Source organism: Etheostoma cragini, chromosome 1 (genome assembly GCF_013103735.1).
Source record: "Etheostoma cragini isolate CJK2018 chromosome 1, CSU_Ecrag_1.0, whole genome shotgun sequence".
Classification (NCBI taxonomy): domain Eukaryota; kingdom Metazoa; phylum Chordata; class Actinopteri; order Perciformes; family Percidae; genus Etheostoma; species Etheostoma cragini.
Genome location: NC_048407.1, coordinates 18,469,830 through 18,497,758, shown reverse-complemented (window position 1 = coordinate 18,497,758; position 27,929 = coordinate 18,469,830). Strand labels below are relative to the sequence as shown.

Sequence of the window (27,929 nt, the reverse complement as noted above, 5' to 3'; positions counted from 1 at the left end):
TGGGATTTGTAGTTTCCAGCCTAACTTTAGGACAACCTTCCCACAGCATTAGTACACAGTCTATGGTCCACAGGGAAGGTAAGGTGACACCCTACCGGTTTCACTCCTTCCAGGAAAAAAATATTTCAAGTATTCTTTTAATAATCAAACGCCCAAATATGTTCCTGCCCAACGCATTTTAGGTAGCTTATATTCACATACTTAGCTAACCCTCTTAGACCTTTGCCTGGTTTCATTGTGTAGTACTGCTTGTACCGTACAACCTCAACCCTGTAATGCACAATCAACAAAAAGTTACAGAAATCAATTATGTTGCAGGCTTGTCACATGAATGTTTACACTGTTACGTGACTATAAAGATAAATTTAAAAACTACACCCATTTATTTTATTCATTTAATCAACTAAACTTGTACTTTTATTAATTAAAAAAGGTGTTTGTGTGTGTGTGTGTGTGTGTGTGTGTGTGTGTTTGTACTGTTTTGTCTCCTTCCCGGTTTTCCTCTCTTTATTTTCTGGGTCTGGGACGCTTTTCTAGTCTCGATGTATTGCTTGCAATTGTTTTTATATATTAATCATTTGTGAATATTAAAAATATATAAAAAATTAATCGCAAAAAATAATGGCCTTTACTGTAGCTATGGAGACGCTGTTACTGCTGGGGGCGCTGTTGTGTATAGCTCAGGGTTTGCTGCCGTGATGTAAAGGTAAAAGGTCAGCCTGTGTAACGTGTCAAACGGCTGTCACCTTACCGGTGTATCACTTCACCGTCCAGCAGCCTGCTGTCGCACACACATCGGTACTGTTACCCTAGCTGACCTCAATTTATTTCAGTAAAATGGCAAAAAAGCGAAGAGAAAGACGAGATGACGACGTTTTGTCCCCGGCACAGGAGGAGGTGAAGGCTAGTGACTCACAAGTACTGAATGGTGAGTTGTGACTGTAGTGGCTCACGTTAACTGTTAACATAAATTTAACGTTAGAGCAAAGCAGGGGACATTAAATACTTCTAGTTAACGTTAGATATATATATATAGATTGAGCTATATTTCCAATAGGCAAGGTCATTTCTACTTTAAGGTCAGTGCAGATAGAACATGAGCTAGCTAATGTTAGCCGTAAGATGGTTGTTGTCCTCTTTATAGTACATACAGTCTATGATTGTTGTAAGATAGCCATCTAGCGAGCACAACTAGCCGAGTAGACGACTTGTCTTAATAGGTTAGCTTACGCCACAACCTTTTATTAGCTAATGTGAAGAACATAACGTTAACTCTATCGTGTATGAAGGAAAGGATACGCTAGCGAAGCTACACACCACGCAAAAACCTGTAAGTGCGCGTTAGTAATGATTTAATTACCACGAATGTTTAAACCAGAGTAAATCTTTTTTTAATTAACGTTAGCTAAGTTGCAATCTTTAACTAACAAAGACTGTCTTACGACCGGTGATTGGGGAAGATTTATTTAGATCCTCTAACGTTACTCGGATAAAAGTAACAACACTGTAAAAACAAAATACTTGAAAGACTCTTTAAAGCACTAATTTCCAGCGTCAGACAATGGAAACGATTACGTTTTTTTCCTTTTTGGGCACTACAATTGACAAACGTCTGAAATTCAATTCAAATACTGATATACACACACAAAAAAGGCAAGCAGCACCTATTTTGCTTTAAAAAGCTTGTCAAATTCCAAATTGACAAGACCATGATGGCATTGTTCTACGGAGCTTTTATAGTCTGTCATCTCATTTTGAATCATCTGCTGGTGTGTTATCCATGATATTAAAGATAAAAACTTTAAAATTGTTAAAAAGGCACGCAAAATGGTGGGGGTAAAGTTCAGCATTTGAAAGCCCCAAACATAGATTAATACCTAAACTAATCCTTAGTCCTATTCAAGCCTATTTAAAAAACAGTTGCTACAAAAAAAAGTGTTTGATGCCCTGGCATTCTACAACTGAAGGGCCAGATGATCTCCTGTTGCATTTAGGCTTGTAGGAGGTCAGATAAATGTGTCTCAAATAAATCTACCTAAGGCTGAAAAATAGCCCATTTGATTGTTACTATACTATTAACTTTATATATTATATTAGTATTACTTATATATTAATTAAAAGTGTAAGAAGCATTACACTATTAATGCAACTTTTTTAAATACTGTTGCATGATGTTAGTTTAATCTATGCCAATGCACCACAATTTATAAATTAGTTTTATAAAATGAATGTTATGTGTGTACAAACCTAATTTCTAATGCAACTACAGCTGTCAGATAACTGTAGTAGAGTAAAAAGTACAATATTTTCCCCCTGAAATTTGTGGCATGAAAAGGAAATACTTTACTAAGTGAAGTACAAGTACCTTAAAACTTTACTGAAGTACACTACTTGAGCAAATTATTCCACCACTGCAGATGAAATGCCAAAAGTGACAGAAGTGACCCAGGTTAAACCTAGACCCACATTATTACCATCATAACACATACGTTCTACCAAAGTACATTTACAGCTGAATGTTTCTATACATATAACAGAGTGATATTAGACCTACTCCACCATTCAGCGAGCTGCCACCAGTCTCTGCAAAACCTGCACCAGCTGAATGTTGTGTACCCATAAGAAATAAATCAAAGGAAAAACATTTTCCTAACCTCTGAAACCCTGACTTCAAAAGTGAAATATTTGGTTGCTGAGCAGATTACACTATTGTAAAATATGCTTATTTGTGTTCAATTAGATTAGATAAGTTCTCGTAGTGAATATAAATACATATAATAAAAATATACTTAGAGACATGGTGTGTGGTGGGTGGGTAATTGAAACAGGATCAGAACTACAACATTAGCATGTGGTGCAGGTGTTGTATAGCCTGTGTTATTAACATAAAGCAATTATTTCCTTATCGCATCCATTCACATCAAAATCACTTTATCAGCATTTTTTAATCTGTAATGGATTTCATTAGTTGCAGTGTTTGTACTTTGAAGCTTAAAGTTTTATCTGGATCTAAATTTGAAGACACAAAAAATGTGCTTTAGCTTTATTTGGGTCCCAAAAGAGGTATTTCTTAAATTCTGTCCATCCATTATAAAAAATAAAAGTAGACATGATGAACATTATAACTTTCATAAAGGAAGGCTTTATAGAAGGGTGGGTGTATTACATTGCATTGTTTTTTTAAGTGTACCAACAACTGGCAACTGAGTGTATGTTAGGATACAAAAGTCCCTTTTGGTCTGATTTGACTGCTTTAGGCTTATCTCTGACCAGGAGTCACTGCTTTAGATGGTTTCTTTTTAATAGATACTTACCAGTGTGATGTGCACTAGGAGTAATTTGTCTTGTTTGCAGATATCTGTGATGGAAAGTGTGACCCTAGTGCCTCCTTTGATTTATTAATCAGTACAATACTACATATATAGATATGCTATTGTCCTATTTCATGACATCTCTATCTTACACCTGAAATTAAACAATGTTATAGTTATCCCTTTCCATAAACTCTTTAAGGAAAGTATGATTTAACAGGCTCACAAACCGCAAGAGTCTGACTCATGGGGGAGAGTTGGTTATCTAGGGAGTTGCACAAGTGATGCAAAACACATAAGCAAATTACACAAGGCTCCCTGGTAGGTAGTTTGTTTTTATAGTAACCTCTTAATTTGTTTGGTAAAACTTATTCTCTTTCCCCCACAGAGGCTCAGCATTCTGAAGGGGGCTCAGCACGCATGTCTGTCCTGATTCTGGTGTCTATCTTCACCTGCTCTGCCTCAGTCATGTACCTGGTCTACAGGAACTTCCCAGAGCTTCCCAAGTAAGTTTTCTTTTTTTTTTTTGTGGATTAGTAAACTTGGTTATTTGTGGGTTGGGGACTATGTTTATCCCTGGAAATTAAGATTGATGAGTGACAATGATAGACCTACAATAGTAAACAGTATTTCATAAATAAATGATAGACCTAAAAGAGTAAATAGAGTTTAATAAATAGACAACAAATGTTGATGCAGTGTAACAGGTATGTCACTTGGTTATTGTTTTTTTCTAAATACAAAACAATTCTTTTCTATACTATGGATCCTGATAAAGTTCCCTTGGCCTTTGGAATTAAAATAGCCCCCCATCACCACATACCCTTCACCATACCTAGAGATTGGCATGGTTTTATTTCAGGTAGACTAATAGCTGGTTTGATTTGCATTGAGAGATGAATTCATGGAAAGTATCCCATGCCAATCTCTATGTATGGTGAAGGGTATGTGATGATGTAGGGCTATTTTAATTCCAAAGGCCAAGGGAATGATGAATACATTATTTATTCACAAAGAAAATGAATGTCCTTAAAAGGTTAGATTTTTCTTTTTTTCTTTAATTAAGGCATTAAGATCTATTTAGAAAAGATGATTTTTTTATTTTTTTTTTATTCCTATTCTTTAGTCAATTTAAGCATGGGTATGTAAACTTATGAGCACCCTTGTAGTAAGTTTATTTACATGGCAAAACATTAGTGACAACTTACTTTACCAAGAAGAGACATTATTACAACATGAGAAGGAAAAGACCAGGTAATATGCATGCATAAACATGGACTCATACAAACCAGAAAATATATAATGCATATAATACATTTTCTACGGATTTAGCTTCTCTGAAGATTTTGAGAAAGGTTTTTAGTTTTCAGTTTTCAGCCTTGACCTTGGCATAGCTGATGTCCTTGACTCTGAGGCCTATTGTTGGATGCCATTCTTGCCAGCCAATGTTTGTTACATGTAGAAGGCCCCAACTTTGTATGTAATGTCTTCTCAGTAAAACAAAGTAAAGGATTTAAATAAATCTTAAAGATAACTAGTCACCTAACAAAGAGCCCAGAACCGGTGCAATGTTGGATTGCAATGTTTTTAATAGCCTTGTGACAGAGGTCTTGACTAGTCTGAGGCTTCACCTTTCCTTCGGTTGCATGAGGTGTCTGAGTTTAGCAGTATTTAGCTACTCATCATGATGCTCAAAATCCAAAGGCAATTTCAGCATTTTGCGTAATCAAGTGTATGTATGTGCATTGTATTGCAATGAAAACAAACAGAAAATGCTTGTGTAAAATATGTATGACTGAAGATTATAATTGTTTTTTTTTCCAGTGATGAAATGGAGAAAATCAAGATCCCTAAAGACATGGATGATGCCAAAGCTTTGGGAACTGTGCTGTCCAAATACAAAGACACATACTACTCCCAAGTGTTGGTGGCCTACTTTGCAACATATATTTTGTATCCTTGGAGAATCTATCTTAACTTAAAAAACAAACAAATTCAGAACCACCGTGCTGAAATTCAATTCTTCAGACAGTCTTGGTTACAGTGAAAGTTTGTTGGAAAAATTCTGTTAATTAGCTGTTAACTGGGGTCAGCAGTTTACAGATTTTAGCAGATTTTTTATTTTTTTATTTACCAGATTCTTGATCTTGGGATTCAAGGATCTGCCATTAGGACTGACAATAGAAAGACACATCTGGCTTAGAACTAGCTGGAGAAATACTAAACATTTGAGTTTTCATTCCTTCTCTGGATTTCTTTCTCCCTTGACATGGACCGTATTAAATCAAAGATTCCACAGAAAGACCAACAGGCTACAGTGCTTAGAGGATTATTGTGGTTTATTTATTTATTTGATTTGACATGCATTTGCCTGAGTGATAACTGTATGTTGTCTGTAAGTCATTTACCTTGACGCTCTTGTCAGCCTCCAGACATTTGCAATCCCTGGATCTATCTTCCTCAGCATCCTGTCTGGATATCTTTACCCTTTCCCCTTGGCTCTTTTCTTAGTCTGCTTGGTGAGTAAGGAAGGATGATATAAAATATGTGATTTAAAATAAATGTCATATCGTGTGATGTGCAACTGTGCGCTGAAATAGTTTCCAAGAGACACACGTCTTTTGCAAGAATGTTGAATGCCTCCTAACAGGGAGAAACACAAAATGGAAGAAAGCAAGGCAGCGCAACAGGCAGACAACATATCACGTGCCTGCGTTGTGTAATAGTCAGACGTGTTTTGTTTTTTTCAACTCTTTTGTAACATTTTTTTTCCTGAATGGTTTAATGGTGTTTCAAAACATGAGTGCTGAAGAAGTTCCTGTTCTTTGATTCTGAGGGATGATAAATTGTGATGTTTTTGCTGCAACAACCAGGAAGGGCACTGTTTAATGTGTGTGTTAACATCAAGGCCCTCAGCCCTGTCTTTGAAACTACATAATGTGTATTCAACATTGTGTGTCTGTCTAGTGTTCTGGCCTTGGTGCTTCCTTTTGCTACATGCTATCATATCTGGTGGGCAGACCGATGGTCTACAAATATCTCACAGAGAGAGCACAGAAGTGGTCCCAGCAGGTAAATGCCTTAACTGAAAATGTACTGTGAATAGAAGGTGTACAGTGGCTTTAGAAAGTTTATACAGCATGCTAAAGTTGATTTAAAAAGAGGAATAAAAAAAAAAATCATCTTTTGTAAATTGCCTTAATTTTGCCTTAATTAAAAAAAAAAAGGAAAAATCTAGCCTTTTAAGGACATGAATTTTCTTTGTGAATGAATAATGTATTATAAATAAATGTTCTTCCTTAAAATACACTATGCATAGGTATACACAGCCCTATGTTAAACTCCTATGGAGGCAGGCACATTTTTTATTTTTATAGGCCAGTTATTTCATGGATCAGGATACTATGCATCCTGATAATGTTCTCCTGGCCTTTGGAATTAAAATAGCCCCCCCATCATCACATACCCTTCACCATACATAGAGATTGGCATGGTTTTATTTCAGTTAGCTTAATAGCCGGTTTGATTTGCAATGAGAGATGATCTTATGCAAAGTTCCCCATGCTTATCTCTATGTATGGTGAAGAGTATGTGATGATGTAGGGCTATTTTAATTCCAAAGGCCAAGGGAACTTTATCAGGACGCATAGTTTATCATAGTATTTCTATGGGAATTTAACATAGGGGTGTGTATACTTATGCATCCTGTATTTTAAGGAAGAACATTTATTTATTCACAATACATTGTACATTCACAAAGAAATTTGTTGTCCTTTAAAGTTTGGATTTTCTTTTCTTTTTTAAATTAAGGCAGTAAGATCAATTTTATTTTGTTTCCTCATTTTAATCAACTTTAGCATGGGTGTTTAAACTTTCTCCAGCCACTGTATACTGTAAGAGCAATATTTAGTTTTAGATGTTTGGATAATTTTTTTTGTATGTATTCTTCATATACAATTTACCATTTTGTAAGCCACAACTGGATCATGGAAGGCTTGCAGCATGTGGAACATTTTTGTTGTCATTACTGCAGAAACCGCGCACTATAGCTTTAAGGGAATTCTGCAGGCTGAAGTTATTTTATTACCAAAAAGAAAATATCCATATAAACGGATCATAATACAATTCACAGATAGCATTTATTGGTCGTTCGGGGCATATGACTTGCATCACTTTTTGCTGGCAGGTTGACAAACATAGAGATCATCTTATCAATTACATCATCTTCCTGAGGATAACCCCCTTTCTTCCCAACTGGTTCATCAACATCACCTCACCTGTCATCAACGTGCCTTTGGGGGTTTTCTTCCTCGGTACCTTTCTTGGTAAGGCTGTCCGTCCTTTCTGGCTGAACTGAATACCTTCTTTTGATATTATTTGTTGTCACTCACTCTACTTTATTGAACCTGGCTGTTTCACAGGAGTGGCACCTCCGTCCTTTGTAGCTATCAACGCGGGTACAACACTGTACAAACTGACCACAGCTGGCGAGGCTGTGTCCTGGAACTCTCTGGCTGTGCTCGGTGTACTCGCCGTCCTCTCCATCTTGCCTGTCTGCTTCCAGAAAAAGCTGCAAAAGAAACTAGAGTAGAACTTTAAACTGCTCAGCACCTCATCTGCTGGCTGATCCTGGCAACCCGGCATCCCCTTCCCACTCGGCTCAGGAACGTTCAACTGTCACTCAAGTTGCTTTGCCTCAGTCTCCTACACAGCTGCTGGTGGGCAAATATCTGACCCCTGGCACGACAAGCTCATCTCTCTTTGACTACAAAATGCATGCAGTGGTGGGAGGTCCGTAGTAAGTGTAAACTAGCCGCCTCTTACATACATTTTTTGGTTTCTGTGAATTCTGCTGTTGATTATGGCACATGTAAATAAGAGACATTTAGTTTTTTGTTTTTATTTAAGGCACTGCTCATTATTTTATGATTATTGCCAGACAATTAAAGGTGCTACTTGTAGGATGTTGAAGTAAAACTCATCATTCTGCTACTTTTCATGGGGGGAAAATGTTTCTCCTTTCTTGTTAAAAACTGCTAAAAACAATGTCATACCTTGCCCACCTTGTTGAGGCTGTTGCAAACATCTATTTTTTTTTGCTGGAATAACTTTTACAATTACATTTGCTTTGGCAGTAGCATATCATTTTCTACATTCTGTTTGTAGCACCTTTTAATTTCCAATCCCTTTTTTTAAATATTTATTTGGACATGCTTGTGTCTAGGTTCAGCCTAATGAATGGAACCACCACAGCAATAAATGTCGCTGTAAGTTTTGATACCTGGTGCTTGCCTTGGCAAACCGATGCGGTGGGAGGAAAGACTGAAACTGTGATGACTGTTCTTAGGAAGTGCTACTTTTGTTGACATGTGGGTGAGTTCCCATGTTCTTCCTTGAGAAGGTGCCTGGAACCACTGCCACACACATTTTACCCAATTCTGTTAATATTAGTAGATACTTTAACTTGTAAAGAATGTACTAAGCTGATGTTATAAACAAAACAAAGCTCTAAGCATTTTCAAATTCGTAATTAGGAAGTAAACATACATGTACACACAATGACTTTATGTGTGGTAAGATGTATGCAACACAAAAAGTTGGTGAAAAGCCGAATCCTCTTGGGCTTGTAAATTTGAATTAAATCCAGGGTGAGATGGCTTCAAGTTTTCCTTTAGGTGATGATACTGCTCGTCTAGTTGTGTCAGTCTCAACCCCAGGATACTGTTTGCCTTGCCAGTATAGAAATGGTGATGCCCATATAATGGATAATACACCTGTGCCCTCAATATGACTGCCGACGGACTGAGCTATCCAAGCCTTACCTTGCTTTTAACTGCTTCCATTTTTCACCAGCAGAGATGTATTATGATGCCTGATTTATGTTTTTAGTGCTCACTGAATTTTTCATTTAGATGTTTTTTTTCCTGTGTACCAAGGTAAGTTATTGCTGCTGCTTAAAATTCGGACAGTTGGAGACGTTGATGCAGTTAATGTACATTCAAGTAACTTATTTTACACAATTTTCTTTAATCTCTTAAAATATCACGTAAATCGAGGCAGTTGATTTGGTGCATTTTGAGATTTCCTGTTTTTACTTAAATGTCTTATTATAGTAGTAAGATTTACTACTTTAAGATTAATAACCTTTCAAACCAAGTTTGAAATGCCTGCATAAACATCAATTTCCACGCTACTACTGTCGTAGAGTGTTTGCTTGTTTTTATGGTTCTTTCTGGTTTATGAGAGCTGCATTTGTGTAAATGACTAATCCCTAAGGTGGTTAGATCAAGTGGTAAATGCTCTAAATTGCTCCCTTTTTTTCTTTCTTTAATTATTTGAATTTAAGCTTTATTAACTTCTTGGAAGTTCTACTTAATGCTAAATTTGCAGAGACATGAAAGATTTTGATTGTTTTTTTCTTAATTTGCTACAATATTTAAACCTATTCTTAACTTCATGCTACACATATACTCAAATTGGATAAATTACTACTATTTTGGGACCCTATCAAAGATGTGAGTGAGATGATTGTTGTGTAACCCTCTGTTAACATTTCAAAAACAGTATTATTTTGTACTGAGCAGTGATGTATTGCAGTATGAAGTGTTTACAGATTGCACATTTCTGTCTTATCTAATTAAATTTGTTTTTCTTTTAATATTTATTGAATCCTTTAATTTATCTTTACAGGATTTAAGTTTTGAGTGCATGTTTCATCACGCTGCAGCAGGGAGCTATCAAATAGAAACAGCCATTTATAAATGATGATTATAGTCCCGATTTAACCCTTGTGTGGTATTCGGGTCAAGTTGACCCGTTTTAAATTTTTACAAAAGAAACATGGTACAAGTATAAAAAAAATGTAAACATGAAAATCAATGGCCCTACCTTATTTTGAGTGATAAACATGTATAAGCTAAAAACAATGGAGCATACGTGCGTCTACACCCCACATATATACATGCTTCATATGGTTTTCGGGTCAGTTTGACCCGCATTCATGCACACTCGCATGCACACACACATGTGCGCAAACATAATATTGCATTTTTCTAATGTGAGCAATGAGAAACTGTTTGCTCTCTCTTTCCCGCACCCTCTATCATGTGTCCACCATAAGATTAGATACATCATACTATTTTCTCGCACCATCGCACCTGTACGTCAAGGGGGGGCAAAAGAGACAAATACCTCTGCATCACAGTACAGAATCTTCCACCCTCAGTATAACCAACATGTTTAGCATTCAAAGAGCTTTAGAGCTCCTATTTGAAGAGAGTCTGGCACACGGCGATGTAGAAGAGGAAGATGTCTCCAAATATGAGGACTATTTAGATATCAATTTGGGGGATTCTGAAATTTGAAGATTGCCTTCACTTGGAATATGCGCACAGGATCACCACCGGCGGCCGCTGCCGGAAGAGTCCCTCCGCTGGAAGAGCCATATTTGTCTAAGAATGGAAAGATTGAATGCTCTTCATCCCCTGTGAGAGAGCGAGGGATACGAGACCAAAAGTGAAGACAATACAAGGGTTGTTAATCTTTCAAATGTGGGTTTTTGCTCCAATTATGTATTCAAATTGCTCGAATGGCTCTCTTTTGTTTTGTGGAGCCACAGAAAATGCAGCAAAACGTCAGTGACACATAAACAAAAACATTTGTCTCTATAGCCCAAACAAATTGTTTGACACTGACATTTCAGTGTGTGTATTAAACGATAAACAAATGTTATCACATCTTCTGTATCAAGTCCCACGGAACCAGAGGGAGCTTTAGTGCCACCAGGTGGTGATATTGTAACATACTTGCTAAGCAGCTTTTCTGTTTGGATAATATTACATTCACACTATTACTTATGCAAAAACGCGTTAATCAGGAAAATCGTAAATTTAATTCAGTTATAAAAAAAAGCACTGAAAGAAATACAAAAGGTGTTTCTTAATAATCAAAAACTAGCAAAATGCGTTCAGTGTGTGGATTTATTTTCTTCGACATGCAAAGGAATGGTATTAATTCAATTCATGCTGGTTAGATGGGTTGACTCAGTGAAATATAAACCTCACTTTGTGATAGTAAAACTATTTTTTTTTCAATTGGACAGTCAGATAAACATTATTCTGTATTTAGCTTTCAGTATTACAATCAAGCACCGTTCTCTGTGAACATTTTACAGACGGTTGTACTCTATTATCTATTTCATGGCCAATAAAATACCTTTACATCCAATAAAAAACACAGGGTCAAATTTGTTGCTTCTCTAGAAATTAATAAATGCAACCTCTAACTAATTGCTTCAAAACAAAGTGTCTGACAGAGTAGAATACAATCCAATGCCCTATAACCATAACTGCACTCTGCTGAACGGGTAAAGAATAATTCCTGGCGAGGTCCATGCACAGACAGTATCATCCTTGTGTTACTTTATGGATTTAAGAAATGATTACAGCTGTTGTGCTGTTGACGGACCACAATGCATTTCGACTGCAACGCTCTGGTTTCAATGGATGTGAAAAGCCAGAGAGAACTAGAACAAGACCAAAAAGGAATTAAATTTGAATTCAAAATAAAACGATAGTTGGCATCGGCATTAATCGATAACAATAATAAAGAGTAAATTACCCCACTGGCCACATGGATGAAAAAAACTAACATCGGGTTAAGAATCATCTTGTTTCTCCCTAATGTAATTTTTTATGGTGGGTGGGGGGTGGTGTTTGCCTTTAATGGATAGCAGTAGACGGGAAAAGGAGGAGAGAGAGGGAGGACGACGCAGCAAAGGGTTGGAATCGTGTCTGGGCCACTATATGGGGCGTACACTTAAAAGGGTGAGCTACAAAGCCCCCCTAATTAGATTTTAATATTATTGATGTATTTACTAATATCACTTCCTCTTTTGATGTATTAATAGGAAATTGTCAGTGTATTTTTTTTCACCAATTTTGTGATAAAACAGCAGCTTTTCTACTGTGCAAAATTAAAACAATTGTGGCAACGACGATTTATTGTGAAGGATCAAGACCGGATGTGTTAAAACTGTTGCTGTTAGCAGAACAGGTCGATTCAGTATCGGTACTGATTTTCGAGCTTCGCAGTAACGTAGCATCCGTGATGGCAGAGAGAAATCACTTTGCCGAGTTTCTTTAATATGCTCCCTGTTGGTAGCAGAAGGGTGCCACCGGACCAGTCTCAAAATGACAACCGGCTTCAGCTCCGGTTCCTGCCGCTTCGCAGATTATTTTGTGATCTGCGGACTCGACACCGAGAGCGGGCTGGAACCCGACGAACTGTCCGGTAAGCACATTAGCAATCGGGATAAATGTCGGGCTGATGCTGTGGCCAATAAGGAAGGAAGGGGGCTGTAATAACATCGAGTCAGCGTTATTATTTAGCCTTTGCTCTATCTTAACGTGCCTGTGGTTCATTTATTCGTGTAACATAAAATATAGGTTGTTAATATTAGTACACAGCGGACATAACGTCCGGCCTAGCTCATCTTCTTCCAGCCTGTTTGTCTGTCTGTCACTGCTCGATGAGAAGCGAGAGGGTTCCTGCTGGCTCTCTCTAACGCACTGACATGCATTTTAATTCAAAGGTTGTCGATCAGTTCCCTCCGGATTTTCTACTCTATATCTCATAATGGTTTGATGTTGGTTCTGCACAGCAATGCATAGCTATTTATTTTGAGAAACTTTAATCAGGCATTGGTGTTGGTTGATGGTATAATACTGATGTCGATATAATGTTATTACCCCCGAGGATGTCGTCCCGGTGGCTCCTTGCTGTCAGCGGGTTATTTAGAGGAGATCAGGTATCAAGGTAGTAAAACACATGAGCGGATTAACAGATGCCCTAAAGGCACAACGAACCATGTCCCCCTCCCCTCCATCGACCCCTGACATCCTCAGCGTCCACCAGAGATCCACATTGTGCATGCAACCATCCTCCTCAAATAACCTCCTTAGAGGCACACCCTTCCATTCGAAAAACAATTATAGAAATGACTTAAACATTAATACGAGTACAATGGGCTGGGCCACACCTGGATCTTGTTTGATTCTGGGATTGTGATCGTTTCTGTCATTATTTCACCTGTCTGAGAACGTGTTCTGATTGAAACAGAGAAGATTTGCATGTTAAAATGTGGCCTGAGGGTCCCTGAGAATGAACTGTGGGAAATTACAGCATGGCAACAGGGCTGTTTTTCTCTCTTCCATATTCCTGGTCAGCTGACTTTTCAAATGCACATTTGGTCATAAATGATTAGCATCAGCCAGTAGGAGTGGGCAATAGGACAATGCAGTACCATGCGACAGTTTAAATTTGTCTATTGTCAGATATTTTGTAATATACCGTTAATACTGTGGTTTTTCTCAGACCATTGTGGGCAAAATTTGATTAAGTATGTATTTTACATCAATGTGATACCCTTTCTTTATTTGTAAGGTATTTATTTCACCCAATTACACTAAAACAGACATTTATATAGTAACCATGAAGCATTTGTCATCAACTTTACAGAAGATTTACTATATTATATTTATTAATATTTAGACATGAAATGACATATCGATAAGTCCTTTTATTACGATATTACAAATCATTTAAATATTTTTTTCTGTCTAATAATAATGATGACTGAATTAACTTGAGTTTTCTGACAGAAAGGTTAAAGTGAGGTACCCAAGGCCTGACAGTAAGCCTGCACAGTGCCGAACACTTAGTTCTTCCAAACTTTATCGTTTCTAAGTGTTCCCAACTTATTAGAAGACAGAGACAACACATAGATTTACCTTATTAACTGAATCCAAGATGCAACCTGTCAAGCTGCAGTTGTGAAATGACAAGCTAAGCCCAAACAAAGTCCCTCTGGGAAGCAGGTTGGATAGCCATGGCAACTGACAGAAGGCACCTGACAAGGTATGCTACTATAACTGCACATCTCATCTCAAAAGAGCAGGTCAAAACATGCACATGCACTTTGTCTTGGCCCCAAAATTGTTATCTACATCTCTCAAAAAGACTCTGTTATTTACTTATTTGTTATACTGTTTTATCTTAAATGTTATATGCCTTGAAGCAGTGTATTTGAAGACTTTTGTGAATGAAATGAATTTGATTTTCTTGTCTCTTCCTGTAACTGATAGGTAAGTGTGTTTTTTGGGTTGTGTGGCCAATTTAGTTTGCGCTAGGTGCTTCCACCAAGGAAAAAACAATGTCATAATTAATACTCTTGAGCTCGGTCTCCACTGGGAGTCGTGACAGACCCAAGATATCACTGGAGGTGGGAGTTATGTTTGGTAAATATAATAGTGTTCACAAAATATGAACACAATGAGAGTTTTGATAAATAATCACCAATAATGTGGATACAATGACCAAATGGGTAAGGCCAAACAATAAAACAGGTAGTAAGTATGTTAAATTCGGAAAATAAAAACACTTTACTGCAATGCAGCCTTTAGAACCAGGAAAAAAACACTTGTGTCCTATCACAATATCCCAAATTTAAGACGAAGCCTCCTAGTCATTGTCGATACGATATCAAAATATTGCCCAGCCCAACTTTTGACATTGGAGATTTGTGTCATTTTGGGGTATAATATCTGGCAGCTGCAACATTTCCCCCACTAAACAAGGTCAGGGTTTCCCGCAGCAGCAACTCCCCTGCTAACTAATATCTTTGGGGAAACCTTAAATGTTTAAGCCAGGGAACACAAAGGTCAACAAAGGCATAATTTGGTTTCATCTCATAATATGTACTTATTACTTCATTTACATTTAAATGTTGTGTATTTCACATTAAGAGGAATCACAAAATACTCGCTCGTGTGTACAGTTGATATTCTTCAGCCATGCAAGCAATCCAAGTGCAAATCTGCTAACATGATCCAGCCCTATGGTGTAAGCTAAGGTATAAGCTCTTGTTGACCGGGTCACTGCTCCTGTTTTCTTCTAGCAGTCTTCAGCCATTTGACATTTTTGTTTTGTTTTGTGGAAACAAAACGTTTTTTTGCACAACTGCTCTTCACAACACAGTGATTAACAAGAGAAGAGTCTGTATTTTCTGTGTGATTCATTGTGACTCATCAGAAAGTACTTTCCCCTTTAAAGAAATCACTTAACCAAAAATCCTTTTAGTTTTCAAAGACTCAACCCCTTTACTTCTTATTTTCTTACTTCCTTTAATTCAAGTTCCTGTTTACAAGCTTAGTTCAAGTGCACTTTAAGGTTAATAAATGCATAGAAGTTGAAGAACATGCATTGTTCTGTTTTAAAATTGAGCACAAAAGTAAGCAGAAAGCACAGGTAGATCTCCGTGACCAGACTAAGGCCATGTCAGGCGTCAACACCATGTTCGTTTTTGACACAAAACACAATTATAAATTTCATTTCAATACATTTTTTATATATAGAGTAATGGCCCATTTATTGGCTTTGCCACTAACCTTTAAACATATCTAAATTACAGTATCTGCACTATGTTACACTTTTTTCTGTTATCATAATTTGCCATCGAGTGTGTGATAAGGGGTTCTTTGAGGTCTCTCTGACTAGACAACAACGTAACCGTTTGAAAGCTTGCTTAGAGGTACAAGTTGAAGCTCTGTGGTTAAAAGTTATTGACGCTGTTCTACTTACTGCTGCTGTAGCTGCTGCTTACTGTAGAAGGAGGTTAGGGGCTTGCCCTTATCCACTCTCAGGTTTACTTGAAGAGATGAAATTGTGCGGAAATTCCATGGTTACAGGTTACATGATGCAGCTAAACATCCCCTTTAGGTATACCTAGAAGTTCTTTTGAATTGTAAGTAACACGTTTCTGCCTTTTCTTGGAAGCATTCAGGTCTCTCTTTTCTTGTGATGGAGTGCCTCTTCTGTTTATTCTTAAAAGAAACCATACCATTTTTCACAAGAAAATCTAAATACTGTAATCTAAATATTGTTTGTTAGATTTGTTGGAAATGCAAATGCTGGGAACAACACTAGAAATATGTGAAAAGTCAAAGATGAAAGTGCTAATTTTATAGATGATACCAAAAGTAGATGCTTTTTCAACCTTTTTAATAAAATACTTACTTATAATATAGTAGAATAAAATAACAGATAATCTTTAAATTGTTTAAGTCATTTTTCGAGCAGAAATACCAAACACTGTGGTTCCAGATTCTCAAATTATCAATTTTTTTAAAAGAATTTGGTGCTTTTCTTTGTCATATATGATAGAAAACTGAAACCCTTTGGTCAAAATGAGACATTTGAACATGAGAACTTGGGCTTCAGGGAATTGTGGCAGTAACTTTATACAGCAAACAATTCATTCATTAATAAAAAACAACAACAACAACAACAACATATTACTCAATAATGACAATAGTTGTTTGTTTTCAGCTGTCAAATGTCAAATAAAAATAAAAAGGCAGTTCGGCCCCATCTTAAACAACAGATGTTGTAATTACTGAACAGATGACTGAACATTATTCAGTTTTTTTTACGCCTTAATGATTTAAACCTTTTGAATGAATTAAAGCAACAAAACTTGGCTGACAAAACTGTCGATAGAAACTTGGTGCCATGAATGAAACTGGTGTTTTTTGGTCTAGTGATGTACCAGGAAAAACGGTATGTTCTTCATTTTTAACATGACGCATTCTTGATTCATGTACAGTGAAACACAAAGAAACGACCAAAAGTTTCTTTAAGCGCAGTGTTTGGCAGCACAGGGAGGACCTGATTAGCATATGTATGACCCTGCAGCCTCACAGGCGACACTGGAAACACAGGCAGCTGAGGGACATAAGTACACTCGCACACAGGCTCCACTTATTCAAATGCTAAATATCCTTTTGAATTTCCCAGGCAGCCTCTCTCCCCCAATCCTACTCAGCAAACAAATGAGGATGAATGGCTTAACATGAAAGTTGGCTTTAAATGCATAACGAGGACTTTTATATTTTTACTTGATTTATTTGCCTGTTAAGGGTCTCCTTCAGTGTTTTAAAAATCTTCTTGAATGTATCAGGGACATTTTGAGTGCAGTATGAAGATTCATTACAGAACTTAACATACAAAATATACACAAACTCAGAAGCTGACCATAAATAAGCTCACAGAAAATGCTACCTTGTAGGGCTGTAACCAATGGCAACGACAATTATGGAAGCTAAAGATTAAAGTTTTGAGAAAACTGTCAATAAAATCTGCAGCTTAAATCAATTTACTTTTAGACTGAGTGGATTCTTCTCACTGGCAATGGTGGCCGAGGCTCAAGGTTTATGTGTTTAGACCTATCCGCCATGCTAGAATGATGGACAAAACATATTCAACACAAGTTCTTAGAAACAAGGTTGCAATTTTTTTGAAAAACTAGCGGGCATAATATAAACATATAGGATTGTTACATTATTGGGGAAGTCCTGTGTTTTTATGTTAATTTAGAATATCAATAAACGAAAAATGGGAACACAGAATGGGGAATTTGTGATGGTTGTCTGTCGCCATATCTTTCTTTCCCATCATGTGGCCATCATGGCAGAGTAATTAAACCTGCACATTCTTGTCTAAAAAGACTGTATTTTCTGTGGGTCAAGTTTCTATGCAGTCCAATCCTGTGGCTGCTGACAGATGTTTTGCAAGGTGAGCTTTCAGGCTCTCAAGTTACATCGAAACGTCTTCCTGTTTTCTCTAGATGTGATGTAGATACTGATTTGGCTGTCGGTGTTGGTAATTCTCATCGGCTTACTTTTCTTATCTCAAGATTATGATTTAAAGGCTCAATCAGTATACTTTTCTATAACTGACCTTAAATTGACATGTTGAATATGTTCATAACTTGTATGTAGAAATTCATGTGTTTGGTTGATCTAAATCACATATCTTTTTAACACTGTGCCATGTCGAAGTAAGGAAACCACAGGTGATCTTAATAACAGTAAAAATGTACCATAACCAGGTTGGCAGGCTTAATGGATATGTTGCTACACTGAACATATATGGCTGCCACAGTAGTTGGTACAGGTGATTCTTTTACTTAAAGGTAACTGAGCAAACCCAGTTAATCTAGGTTAAAAAATAAATGTACTGCTACTTTTTAGAATATACGGGTGCTATTGAATTTGTCCTTCTTTTATGTTTTCAGCTAAGTGTTTTGTTGGCAAGAAAATGTCTGTTATAGATACATTTTTGTATTTATAAATAAGGAGCATGAAACCACCCACTATGCTCAACTACAATATGGTTTTACAACAGGTCCAGTGTAATTTAGGGAATTCCTTGATATTTTGACATGTTTCTTTGATAGTTACTTAACCCATTTTGTGCCCTAAAGCTACAGAAGAAACAGTAATCTGGTAGTTTTGGCACGTAGCCTGTCAATGGCATTACCCACTAATGTGAATGAGGAAGGACAGCGTTGTTAGTGTGCCAGTTTTCAGTAAATACAAGTGCATGTTTAGAAACATTCCCTAGGCTATAATAAGTGAAAAAAGTTACAATTGGATTGACTTGAGAAATCTGATTCTTTTTATTAAAAAATTAAAAATAAAACCCATGTAGACCAATTTTCATAGCAGATATTTTGGCTTGCCTTATATAGGAAAAGCACCAGTGCAATTGATGATATTAAAAATGTCCACAGTCCATATATGTGGGCTAGTTCCAGGATGCTGCGATTGTGCTTGCATTGTGCTGCTACTTAATGGATCTGAACCATTGTTAAGGAAATTAGTTTCACCAGTTTTTAATACAAAATGTCTGCTGTGAAAAGAGGTCTATTGGCTCTGTTGGGAATACAAGCTGTGAAGGCTGTGAGTTTAAGCTGAGAGTGCGCTATCATGTCCTGTCAGCACCGGGTCCTCTGGGTGAGTAAGTGTTGATGTTTTTGCTGCTGAGCTATTTTGAAGCATTAGCAGCGTCTTCACCAAATTCTGCTGCAGGCAGTCGAGTTGTGCTTGAGGATATTTTACGAGAAGAGAGGTGCTGAGCCTAGTGGGCCATGCTACAGTAGGTGTTAGGGTGTATTAGTACAGGAGGGGTGCAGAGCTGTGGGTGGTCCTTGCCTCACACAGGATGAGGAAAAACATTGAGGAGCCCAGAACTCAGTGACGCTCTACTCCCACTGCTACCGGTCCACACATTTATGGCATCACAGTCCAGGGCTTGTTGGTGCTAATTTTGACAAGTGGCTTCCCTAGGTGAGGGCTTTATCTTGTAATTAGCACTGATTACCAGGTGATGATGTTGGTTGGAAGAAAGAACACCTGTGTTTGACAACAGCCTTGCTATGCACTAGAGCTGCACGATATGAAGAAAATATGTGATATGCAATATTATGCAGATATTAAAGTGAATTCAGTTCTGCTTTTCCGCTGCTTTCAATATTCTTCTAACATACAACATGGTGCTTGTTCAATTCAGTACAAATGAAGGAAAATCTGAAATTGAACATTGAATTGGATATGAAAGGCATCACAAAACAGGTAATAAGAATGACTGATATTTCTGTCAACTAACATACAAAAGATCTGAGTGTCTTTAAGATATGCCGCAGCCTTTACGCAATGTGTTTAATACGCCAGTAGATATTGCTTTGAAGAAAGAAAAAAAAAGAAAAAAAAAGTTTCACAGGAGCACAGATGTGCGCAAACTGTGATATACAAGGTCATCCTATGTGGAAGTACTGTATATGTTAAATATATTTGTCCTAGAGAATAGTATTTGTAAAGCGGTGATAGCCGAGGTGTACAGGGATAACACAGTTATGGAGGATCATTTGAAAGAATTGAAATTAAAAGGGAAATATCCATGATAGTCATTTTGTATATTGAATTTTCTTATTCATGCTTTTGTTTTCTTCTTTATTTTCCTTCATATTACATATTTAAATTTAAGTTTTTGTTTTATAGCATTTTCTATTTCAGTAGTTTCAATGTCCCTTTTCAGTTTCCTTTTTCCTTTTTAACATTTAATTATGGCCTTGTCTGGTTTTTGCCTAGAACTTTGTTGCATTTTTCTCCCTCATATCCTGTCAACTGTCTCTAATATTGACACAGGAATGCCCAAAAAATGATTTGGAAAAGTACAATATGATAATAATTTATTTTACATTTTCTCTTTTCTCATTTTCCATTTGAATTTTAGGTGGGTAAAATTATTCTCTTTATACACTTCTGTATGTAAACGCTAATTGTTGTCCACGTAAGCTATGATTGAAAAGAAACTGACACCTTATTGTAGGGTTGGGCATTGTTTGGTTTTTAACAATTCTGATTCCAATTCCGAGTCTTCCTTTCGGTTCCGGGTGGAGTTGAAATGGGTCACGTTCTTATTTCACTTTTTGGGGCAATAATAGTGGTATAAAAATGTCAAAGAAAAAATAAGCAACTGGATAATCTTTTCCCAGCCCTACAAATTGTAATAATCTCAGTTTGACATATGGCCTATTTTCTTCCCTTTGGGCAGTTAAAATAATGTTAAAGTAACCAACAGATTTAACCACTTAATCCTTAAAACTCTTTCTTCACCAAGGATTCTCAGCGAAGGATTTCCAAGATTAAACATGTCTTCTCTTATTCAAACAAATGCAGTCATCAACAGGAAAGACAGTTGAGAGTCATCATTTCTTGTGCGTGTGCGTGTGTGTCACCATTAATATTATTAATGCAAAAAAATGGATTTTCCCTCACTAGTTAGCTTTCCTTACTAAAAAAGAGTAGAGGTTGTGTGACACACAGCTCACATTAGGCTGTTGGCTTCTCTGGGGACATGCTGTACACATGTGATTCTCTGCCAGCAGGACTGTTTCATTGGTGCTCAGAAAATGTGATGCATGAAGAGGAAACAGCAAAAAGCATTGCCTGGTTGCATAAAGTTTTTTTTTTTAATGCAAAATGTTAGATTATCTAACTCCGCTCGAGTCAGTCTGTAATACAAGAGCAGCCATTCACTCAGTAAACCTCATGACTGTCTAGTGATGGCATACGCTAATTTGCCCACCTTGGGATGTTTATTCCACATGTGATTAAAAGGGCAGACTGCTGAAAATGTTTTGAAACGTCACAGGATTTTTTTGTTAGCCACTTGTGCTCTACATACCACCTTGTAAATCATCAATTGTGAGGCTATTACTCCATAGTTTTCTTTATTGTCAAGAATTCACATAAAAAGACCAGAAACTTCCTTAGCCTCTCTGTGGCACTCAGATTGGATTGCTTCCGAAGAAATAAACCTTAAAAAAAAACAGGTCATAAATGGTTGCTTCAAAACTCATGACTGGGAAAGTCATGAGTTTTGATCAGCCTTAGCAGTACTTTGTGTTTATTGCTAATTGTTAAATATTAACATGCTAAATTAAGATGGTGAACATGCTAAGCATATATGTTAAACAACATTAGGGGTGTGCAAAAAAATCAATTCCCATTCGTGAATCAATTCAAGCTCTACTGATTCCAAATTGATTTATAGAATTCCAAAATTCAGTTCTTATTTTTTTTCGTTTTGGAATGGGGTGCGTACTGTCACAGGGGAAAAGTAACTACATTTACATACTATGAAATGTTTTTTTAATTGAGAATTGTTTTTGAATCGAAAATTGATTTTGAATCAAATCTTGAGCCTAAAAATTCTGACATTTTCTGAATCGTGCACCCCTAATTAGCATGATAGTATTTTCGTTGTGAGCAAGTCAGCATTCTGACAGCATGTCCAAGCACCACTGGTCAGCCTTACATAGCCGCTAGCATGGCTGTAACCTCTCTGTGTTGACAATATAATCCATATCAGAGCAGTACAGATTTGCATGATCTCTAGAAGAGGAAACTACGACACACAGAAACGTGAATCCTAACCCCACCATCTGGCTTGAATTAGCATACCCACCTGACACAGACAGTAAGGACCTGTGTCTGTGTGCAGCTTGTTCTCAGAGCAGAGCTTTGTGAACACAGCTGTCAGGATGTGTTGGCACAAACTGAGAAGTGATGCGCTACCCACCTAGAACCAGGCTGTTAATTATATTTTTGTTTTATGTGTTGTGTAGCTTTATGCCAGTATATAGAGGCTACTAAATTCAGAGATGGGGCCAGAGGAAATTTGGCGGGGGCAGATGAAGGTAACCCTCACACCACACACACTCCTCCCCCTCTTTACCTGAGCTGAGCTTTATCCCTTCAACCTTTAACCTGGCAAACTTTGTTTTATTTGTTTTTTTTCACTCTGCAGCACTTGTTTGTTACTTCAAATGTTAAGTTATTTTTGGCACAGGTGTTGGGACCGGCCCTTTCTGTTTTGCACACCACTCTGATTTCTCTCCTTCTGGTTTCTTGTCTCCCCTCCTCCGTCCCATCCTTCAGCAGCAGCTGAACAATGAGCTGATGTTTGACAATCACTGCTTCTGTTTCTCTCACACACACAAATCTGGCATTGCTTTGTCAGTGTTTACCCCCCACCCTCACCCCTAAACTCTGAATGACTTTTCAGTACTGCCTTGGTGTGTGCATCACTTCTGCTTTAGTCTGGGTTCAAATCCACTCAATTTGTGCTTCCTATGATTCATTATGTTGTTTGTTCCTTTGTATTGCCATTAAAGCTGCCAGGAAGCATAAAGAGCCATAAAGTAAAATATCTATTTTGGAGTATAAGATGCTTCCTGTTTGAATATTTTATTTTGTTTGCTTTCTTGAGCAGGATGCAGATGACAGCTTTATATGATGCAATACAATCTTCCTCTCAAGACAGAAATGCTGACTTGCTCTTACCTCTGAATTTTCGCTTGGCACTTTAAACCTGCTTCTGATCAGATTGTTTTTCTGCTCCTCCATCAACATCTGGAAACGTGTGCTAACTGTTTGTCTCCTCTTTTTTTTTTTTTTTTTGTTCTCTCTGTTGTTTTCACTTTCAGGTGAGAATTTTGAGCAGAGTCCATTGCGGAGAACCTTCAAATCCAAAGTCCTAGCACATTATCCAGACAATGTCGAGTGGAATCCATTTGACCAGGATGCAGTTGGCATGGTATAATCTAAATATGAACATTTTTCCTTTGCATCCTGGTACAGAAAATACATGCAAAATCACATAAGTAATGATGTTTAATGCACGTAACTGTGTTCCACTGTAATGCAATACTTATAAAAGAAACATATCAGTAACTATTTTTGTTGGTCAAAAGAATAGTTCAGCATTTTGGGAAAATTTCTGTCATGATTCTTAGACATGAAAGTGGTATCAATCTTCTCACCTAAATCTCAGGAATAAGGTTTATAGTAATTAAACAGATTTTGATGTAGTTTAATGTCCCCTCACCTTTTCCTCCATCCTCTGATAGCTTCTCTGTCTCTCCTCCCACAGCTGTGTATGCCGAAGGGTCTGGCATTTAGGACACAGGTTGATTCCCTTGAGCCTCAGTTCCACTCCTTTATCATCACTAGAGAGGATGGCTCTCGGACCTACGGCTGCGCCCTCACCTTCTTCGAGGAGGTGACCAGTAAGCAGATCTGCAGTGCCATGCAGACTCTTTACCACATGCACAACGCAGAGCAGTACGACATCTTGCACACTCCCACCTCCCCACCAGGACCTGAGGATCAGCGGCAACAACACTCCCAGCCTCGTCCTGTGCTGCACGCTGCACCGGCCATCTCCCGACTGCAGCGCTTCAACTCGTATGACATCAGTCGGGACACGCTGTACGTGTCAAAGTGCATCTGCTTGATCACACCCATGGCCTTCCCTCAGGCCTGCAGGAAGGTGCTGCAGCAGCTTCACCAGGCTGTCTCATCCCCCCAGCCCCCACCCCTCCCGTTAGAGAGCTTCATCTACAACATCCTCTATGAAGTACCCCTGCCACCCTCCGGGCGTTCCCTCAAGTTCTCAGGCGTGTACGGGCCTGTGGTATGCCAGAGGCCGAGCACATGTGAGCTGCCACTCTTTGACTTTTCCATTGGTGAAATGATTAATCTGCTGGGTATGGAGAACGTTCTTCAGCTTTTCACCTGTGCCCTGCTCGAGATGCAGATACTTCTCTACTCACAGCGTAAGTCATCATCCTGCTGCTGTGACACTCAGTGTTTTCATATAACCTTTAGCATCCTGTCCCATTAGGGTGCATTGATTTCAAGTACCAATGCATCTTGCTCACGTTACAACAACCATATTTAAACAAACAAATAGACAAATAGTCAGACTTACTTTTAAATCCTGTGTATTATGGACACAATTCATTAACACTACACATGTTTTCTGAGGAGCTAGACGCAAGTATACCTCATGCATTATCTGTAACAGCTGTTTTTTGACAAGTTAGAACTCATGTTATCCGGTTTAGTAAGGCAGTCTGAAGAGATGTGTCTACCGCTGGAAAAGCATTTCAGTGTCATGACATGAGACTTGATATTCTCTGGGGACCTGGTTGTTACATGCTGGTGTAGCTTTAAGGCTTTCCTCCACGTTTGTACATTTTGGATGGATGAAAGAAGGGCTTAAATTACGATTAGTGCAAAAAATATTGTTACATTATAGATAGAAGGCAGGGTGAAAAGCCAGCCTTAATAGAGAGGAGGGAGATGCCATTGTGTGTAAAAATGGGGATAACTGCACATATTTCCCTCTGTTGTTCACATGAAAAGTAAAAAAAATTGTTGTGTCGAGAATACTTTTAAAAGTGCACTTTACAGAAAAGTTTAATCCCTGGCTCCTTTTTCCCCCACCAGACAGCTGGCCAATCATTAAGGCTTGTGGGTGTGAATGTGGGATTGTCCTTTTCGTAAAGTTACCATAATTGGTTGGACACAACCTTTTCTAATCAGACGTCAGAAAAGGTTTTTCCAAGGCTGTCAATGTAGTCTTCAGTGGCCAAAACAAAAAGAATTTGGCTGCTGAGCTCTTTGTGCAACATAACTTTCATGATCTGTTTCACGCACAAATAGGCACAGAAAAGAAGTGCACTGAAAAGGAAATATTGCACCTTGTGTCATTGCTGCACTCTCTCTGTAATCCAGCTCTATGGCCAAAATTTTAGGATTTCAAGTGTCAGGATGGATGTAGGAAGAAAAGCTGTGGCCTTAAGCTACAGCCCATGTTTGCTAAGCATGGTGAAACTATTATCCGAGTGATTACATAACCTGTTGAGTGTTTCCATTAAAGTGATGCAGCGTGAGTACCAGCCTGTGTAAATGTCGGTCCCCTCTCCCATCATAGGCAACTTCTTGAAGCAGGACTCGTGTAAATGTGTGTCTGTGTTTGATGTTCGTCTTTTGGGCTGCTAGGCTTTGCAGGCCTTTTTTGGTGATCCTTTGTGATTCATCCGTTACGCAAGAGTCTGACTGGCAGTTACTTAATCAGTTACTTAATTTTATTTGATTATATTAGTAGGTTTTTGATTAATAAAAACAACCTTTGGCAGTTCCCAGAATGCACACAGCTGATCACTGTTCATATGTGTTCATTAGTAGCAAATTCTTGGCAAAGATTCAATTAATCCAAACCATCCTTTACTAAGCAGAGCAGTATTTTTAGAAAAGGTGCCATACACGTCATTGTTGGCCATTTAAGAGAGAGAGTGTGTGCATGTGCGTGTGCGTTTGCGTGTGTGTGCTAGAAACAAGGAAATCATTGAGGACGCTGGGTCAGGCGTGGTGATTGGATCCATTACAATGGCAAGAGAAGGCAAATGGTTTAAAAAAGCGCCAGGGGCCGGGGGGAAATCTATTAGGGAGGAAAGCTGTGGTGTTGCTAGGCAACCCAGAGACAGGGAGGATGGCAATGATGCAGGATGATTATTATTGGTTGGAAGTGACATCATGCCTTTTTCTCTCCCCCCATGAGGCTGATCACTGCAGAATGTGTGAACAGTGTTGTGTAGAGTTAAGCCCTGGCAATCTTCCACTGAGAAGAAATGAGGTGTTGAAAAGACTCTCCACACTTAAACACACACACACACACACATGCACAGAGGAGAGGGATGCTCTGCAAATAAGGAGGCAAGTGTATGTTATGCACTAAAAATAGCTCTGGAGTTAGTTACTCTAATTTAAAATAGCATATACCTATAGCAAATCCCCGGCCAATTTGTCTGAAAATCACCTAGTTAGATCGTAAGTGCCGTAAACATCTTATTTGTAAATCTTTACAATCATTCCCCGAAAGAACCAAGCCGGCCTGCCTTGTAGCACCATCCAAATGTTCTTCCAAACATGCCATTTTCAGACATCCGGCGGAACATCCCATGGCGCCGGATGTTCTGGTGACTATTCAGTTTATGAATATTATACCAGACTATATATATACTATATAATACCAGACTATTACCACGCTACAAACTGAGGCCGTTTAAAGAAACACAGAACATATTTTTAACACATCAGAAAAAGAGAATAGGATCTGCAGCAGTTTCACTTCTGTGTGCTTTTGACCTGCTGTTCTGCATCACCACTCATTATGTAAACTAAACGTTCAAGCATCACTTCAAGTCCAAACTGCTACCAGTTCTCAGTGCGAACTGAGAACTGAAAATGTAAATGTATTATCTTCATGTTATGGCATGCATCTTTATATATAAGAAGCAGTACCTGACCCTTTGTGACCTGAGTTAAAGGGTTTTTTTGTTATGGTATCCTAGTTTAAGAGCAGATGGGTGATGTTAGTATTCTTGTCCCCAGTCTGGGAGAGGAATTCTGCTGAGAAGGGGGGGTTGAGGGGGAGGCCCAAGCTGGGCTGAGAGTCTTTTCTCATGGACCAGCAGCACATGACCAAATGAAGGAATGGCATTTATTTTGGAACCATACCAGGAGAGGCAGAGCTGCTACTGAATGTACAGTAGGTGTCAACAGGATAGAGCCTGAATGCAGAGGAGGAGGACTGGACACATATTTGCGTGTATTCAGTACCAACTGTGAACTCAAAGGAGTGTTGCTAAGTGGAGTGACGACAAAGGAATTTAACGTTAGTCAGAGGGCCAGCTGACAGTAGCTGTGTCACCGCTCAGAGTCCGGATCGTCCAAAAGACATAGGCCACAAAGATCCTTCAGATGACCTAGCTTCACAGAGAGTTCAGCCAGTCAAGAATTGCAAAAATGTCTTGACACATTTACAGGAGTATTTATTATGGGAAAGACTATATCATCTTTCTACCACATATTTGGTCTACAAATGCGTACTTAAGAAGATCCACTTCCTAAATTATGACACAGCTTTTGTGTCTCATTGCAGCTAATTACTTTACGGTTGGTCATTGACCTCCACTCCCACATTTAAAGAAAAGAGAATAACAAAGACAGCCAGAGTTAACACCGCAGTTGGGCGTTTCCTTTTGTGATGTTATTCCACTTTGTTCACACTGTGCTCTTAATACTGAATCCTAAATCACACGCCAGAAATCTGCTACTGCATAGCTTTCGATGGCTTTGAACTTTCCATCATGTGGTACTACAGCCAATCGGTGATATTACAGCAGGTGATTTCTATCAACAAACAGTAGAGCTGATTGATGAATAATGCAATCTAGTTACATATAACAAACAGTCATGTTGCACAACTCTTCTGTAATATGCTTTTTATAGGACCCAGTGTTTTGGGAGAATAAAGATTCATCAGGCAAAGGCAGTGTAGCCCAGAAGTTTTTTGGGGAACGAA

At 38.2% G+C, this 27,929-nt stretch overlaps 2 protein-coding genes across 5 annotated transcripts in view; both read left to right on the top strand.

The window, feature by feature from the left end:
• The first annotated feature begins 671 nt into the window (after positions 1-671).
• tmem41b (transmembrane protein 41B) lies at positions 672-9,971 on the top strand. Its single transcript, XM_034883302.1, has 7 exons — positions 672-928; positions 3,700-3,817; positions 5,136-5,264; positions 5,737-5,830; positions 6,279-6,383; positions 7,498-7,636; positions 7,733-9,971. The coding sequence occupies exons 1-7, from the start codon at positions 838-840 to the stop codon at positions 7,900-7,902; spliced, it is 846 nt and encodes a 281-aa protein (XP_034739193.1). The 5' UTR covers positions 672-837; the 3' UTR covers positions 7,903-9,971.
• Positions 9,972-12,361: 2,390 nt separating this feature from the next.
• The window catches only part of dennd5a (DENN/MADD domain containing 5A), a 32,326-nt gene continuing 16,758 nt past the window's right edge, over positions 12,362-27,929 (top strand). For 2 of the 4 annotated variants that reach the window (XM_034880819.1, XM_034880653.1), the window contains exons 1-4: positions 12,362-12,602; positions 22,342-22,413; positions 23,203-23,312; positions 23,649-24,333. In XM_034880819.1, coding sequence (XP_034736710.1) covers positions 12,503-12,602; positions 22,342-22,413; positions 23,203-23,312; positions 23,649-24,333 — 967 coding nt within the window. In that variant the 5' untranslated portion in view covers positions 12,362-12,502. The remainder of the gene's footprint in view (positions 12,603-22,341; positions 22,414-23,202; positions 23,313-23,648; positions 24,334-27,929) is intronic. The other 2 variants (XM_034880900.1, XM_034880731.1) reach the window with 1 other exon arrangement.

What these genes read in the sequence shown, in the direction of transcription:
- tmem41b (XM_034883302.1), top strand. Translation starts at nt 838, where the DNA reads ATGGCAAAAAAGCGAAGAGAAAGACGAGATGACGACGTTTTGTCCCCG. An exon ending in AACTTCCCAGAGCTTCCCAA is followed by an intron (nt 3,818 to 5,135) that starts GTAAGTTTTCTT and finishes TTTTTTTTCCAG; the next exon opens with TGATGAAATGGAGAAAATCA. An exon ending in CTCTTTTCTTAGTCTGCTTG is followed by an intron (nt 5,831 to 6,278) that starts GTGAGTAAGGAA and finishes GTGTCTGTCTAG; the next exon opens with TGTTCTGGCCTTGGTGCTTC.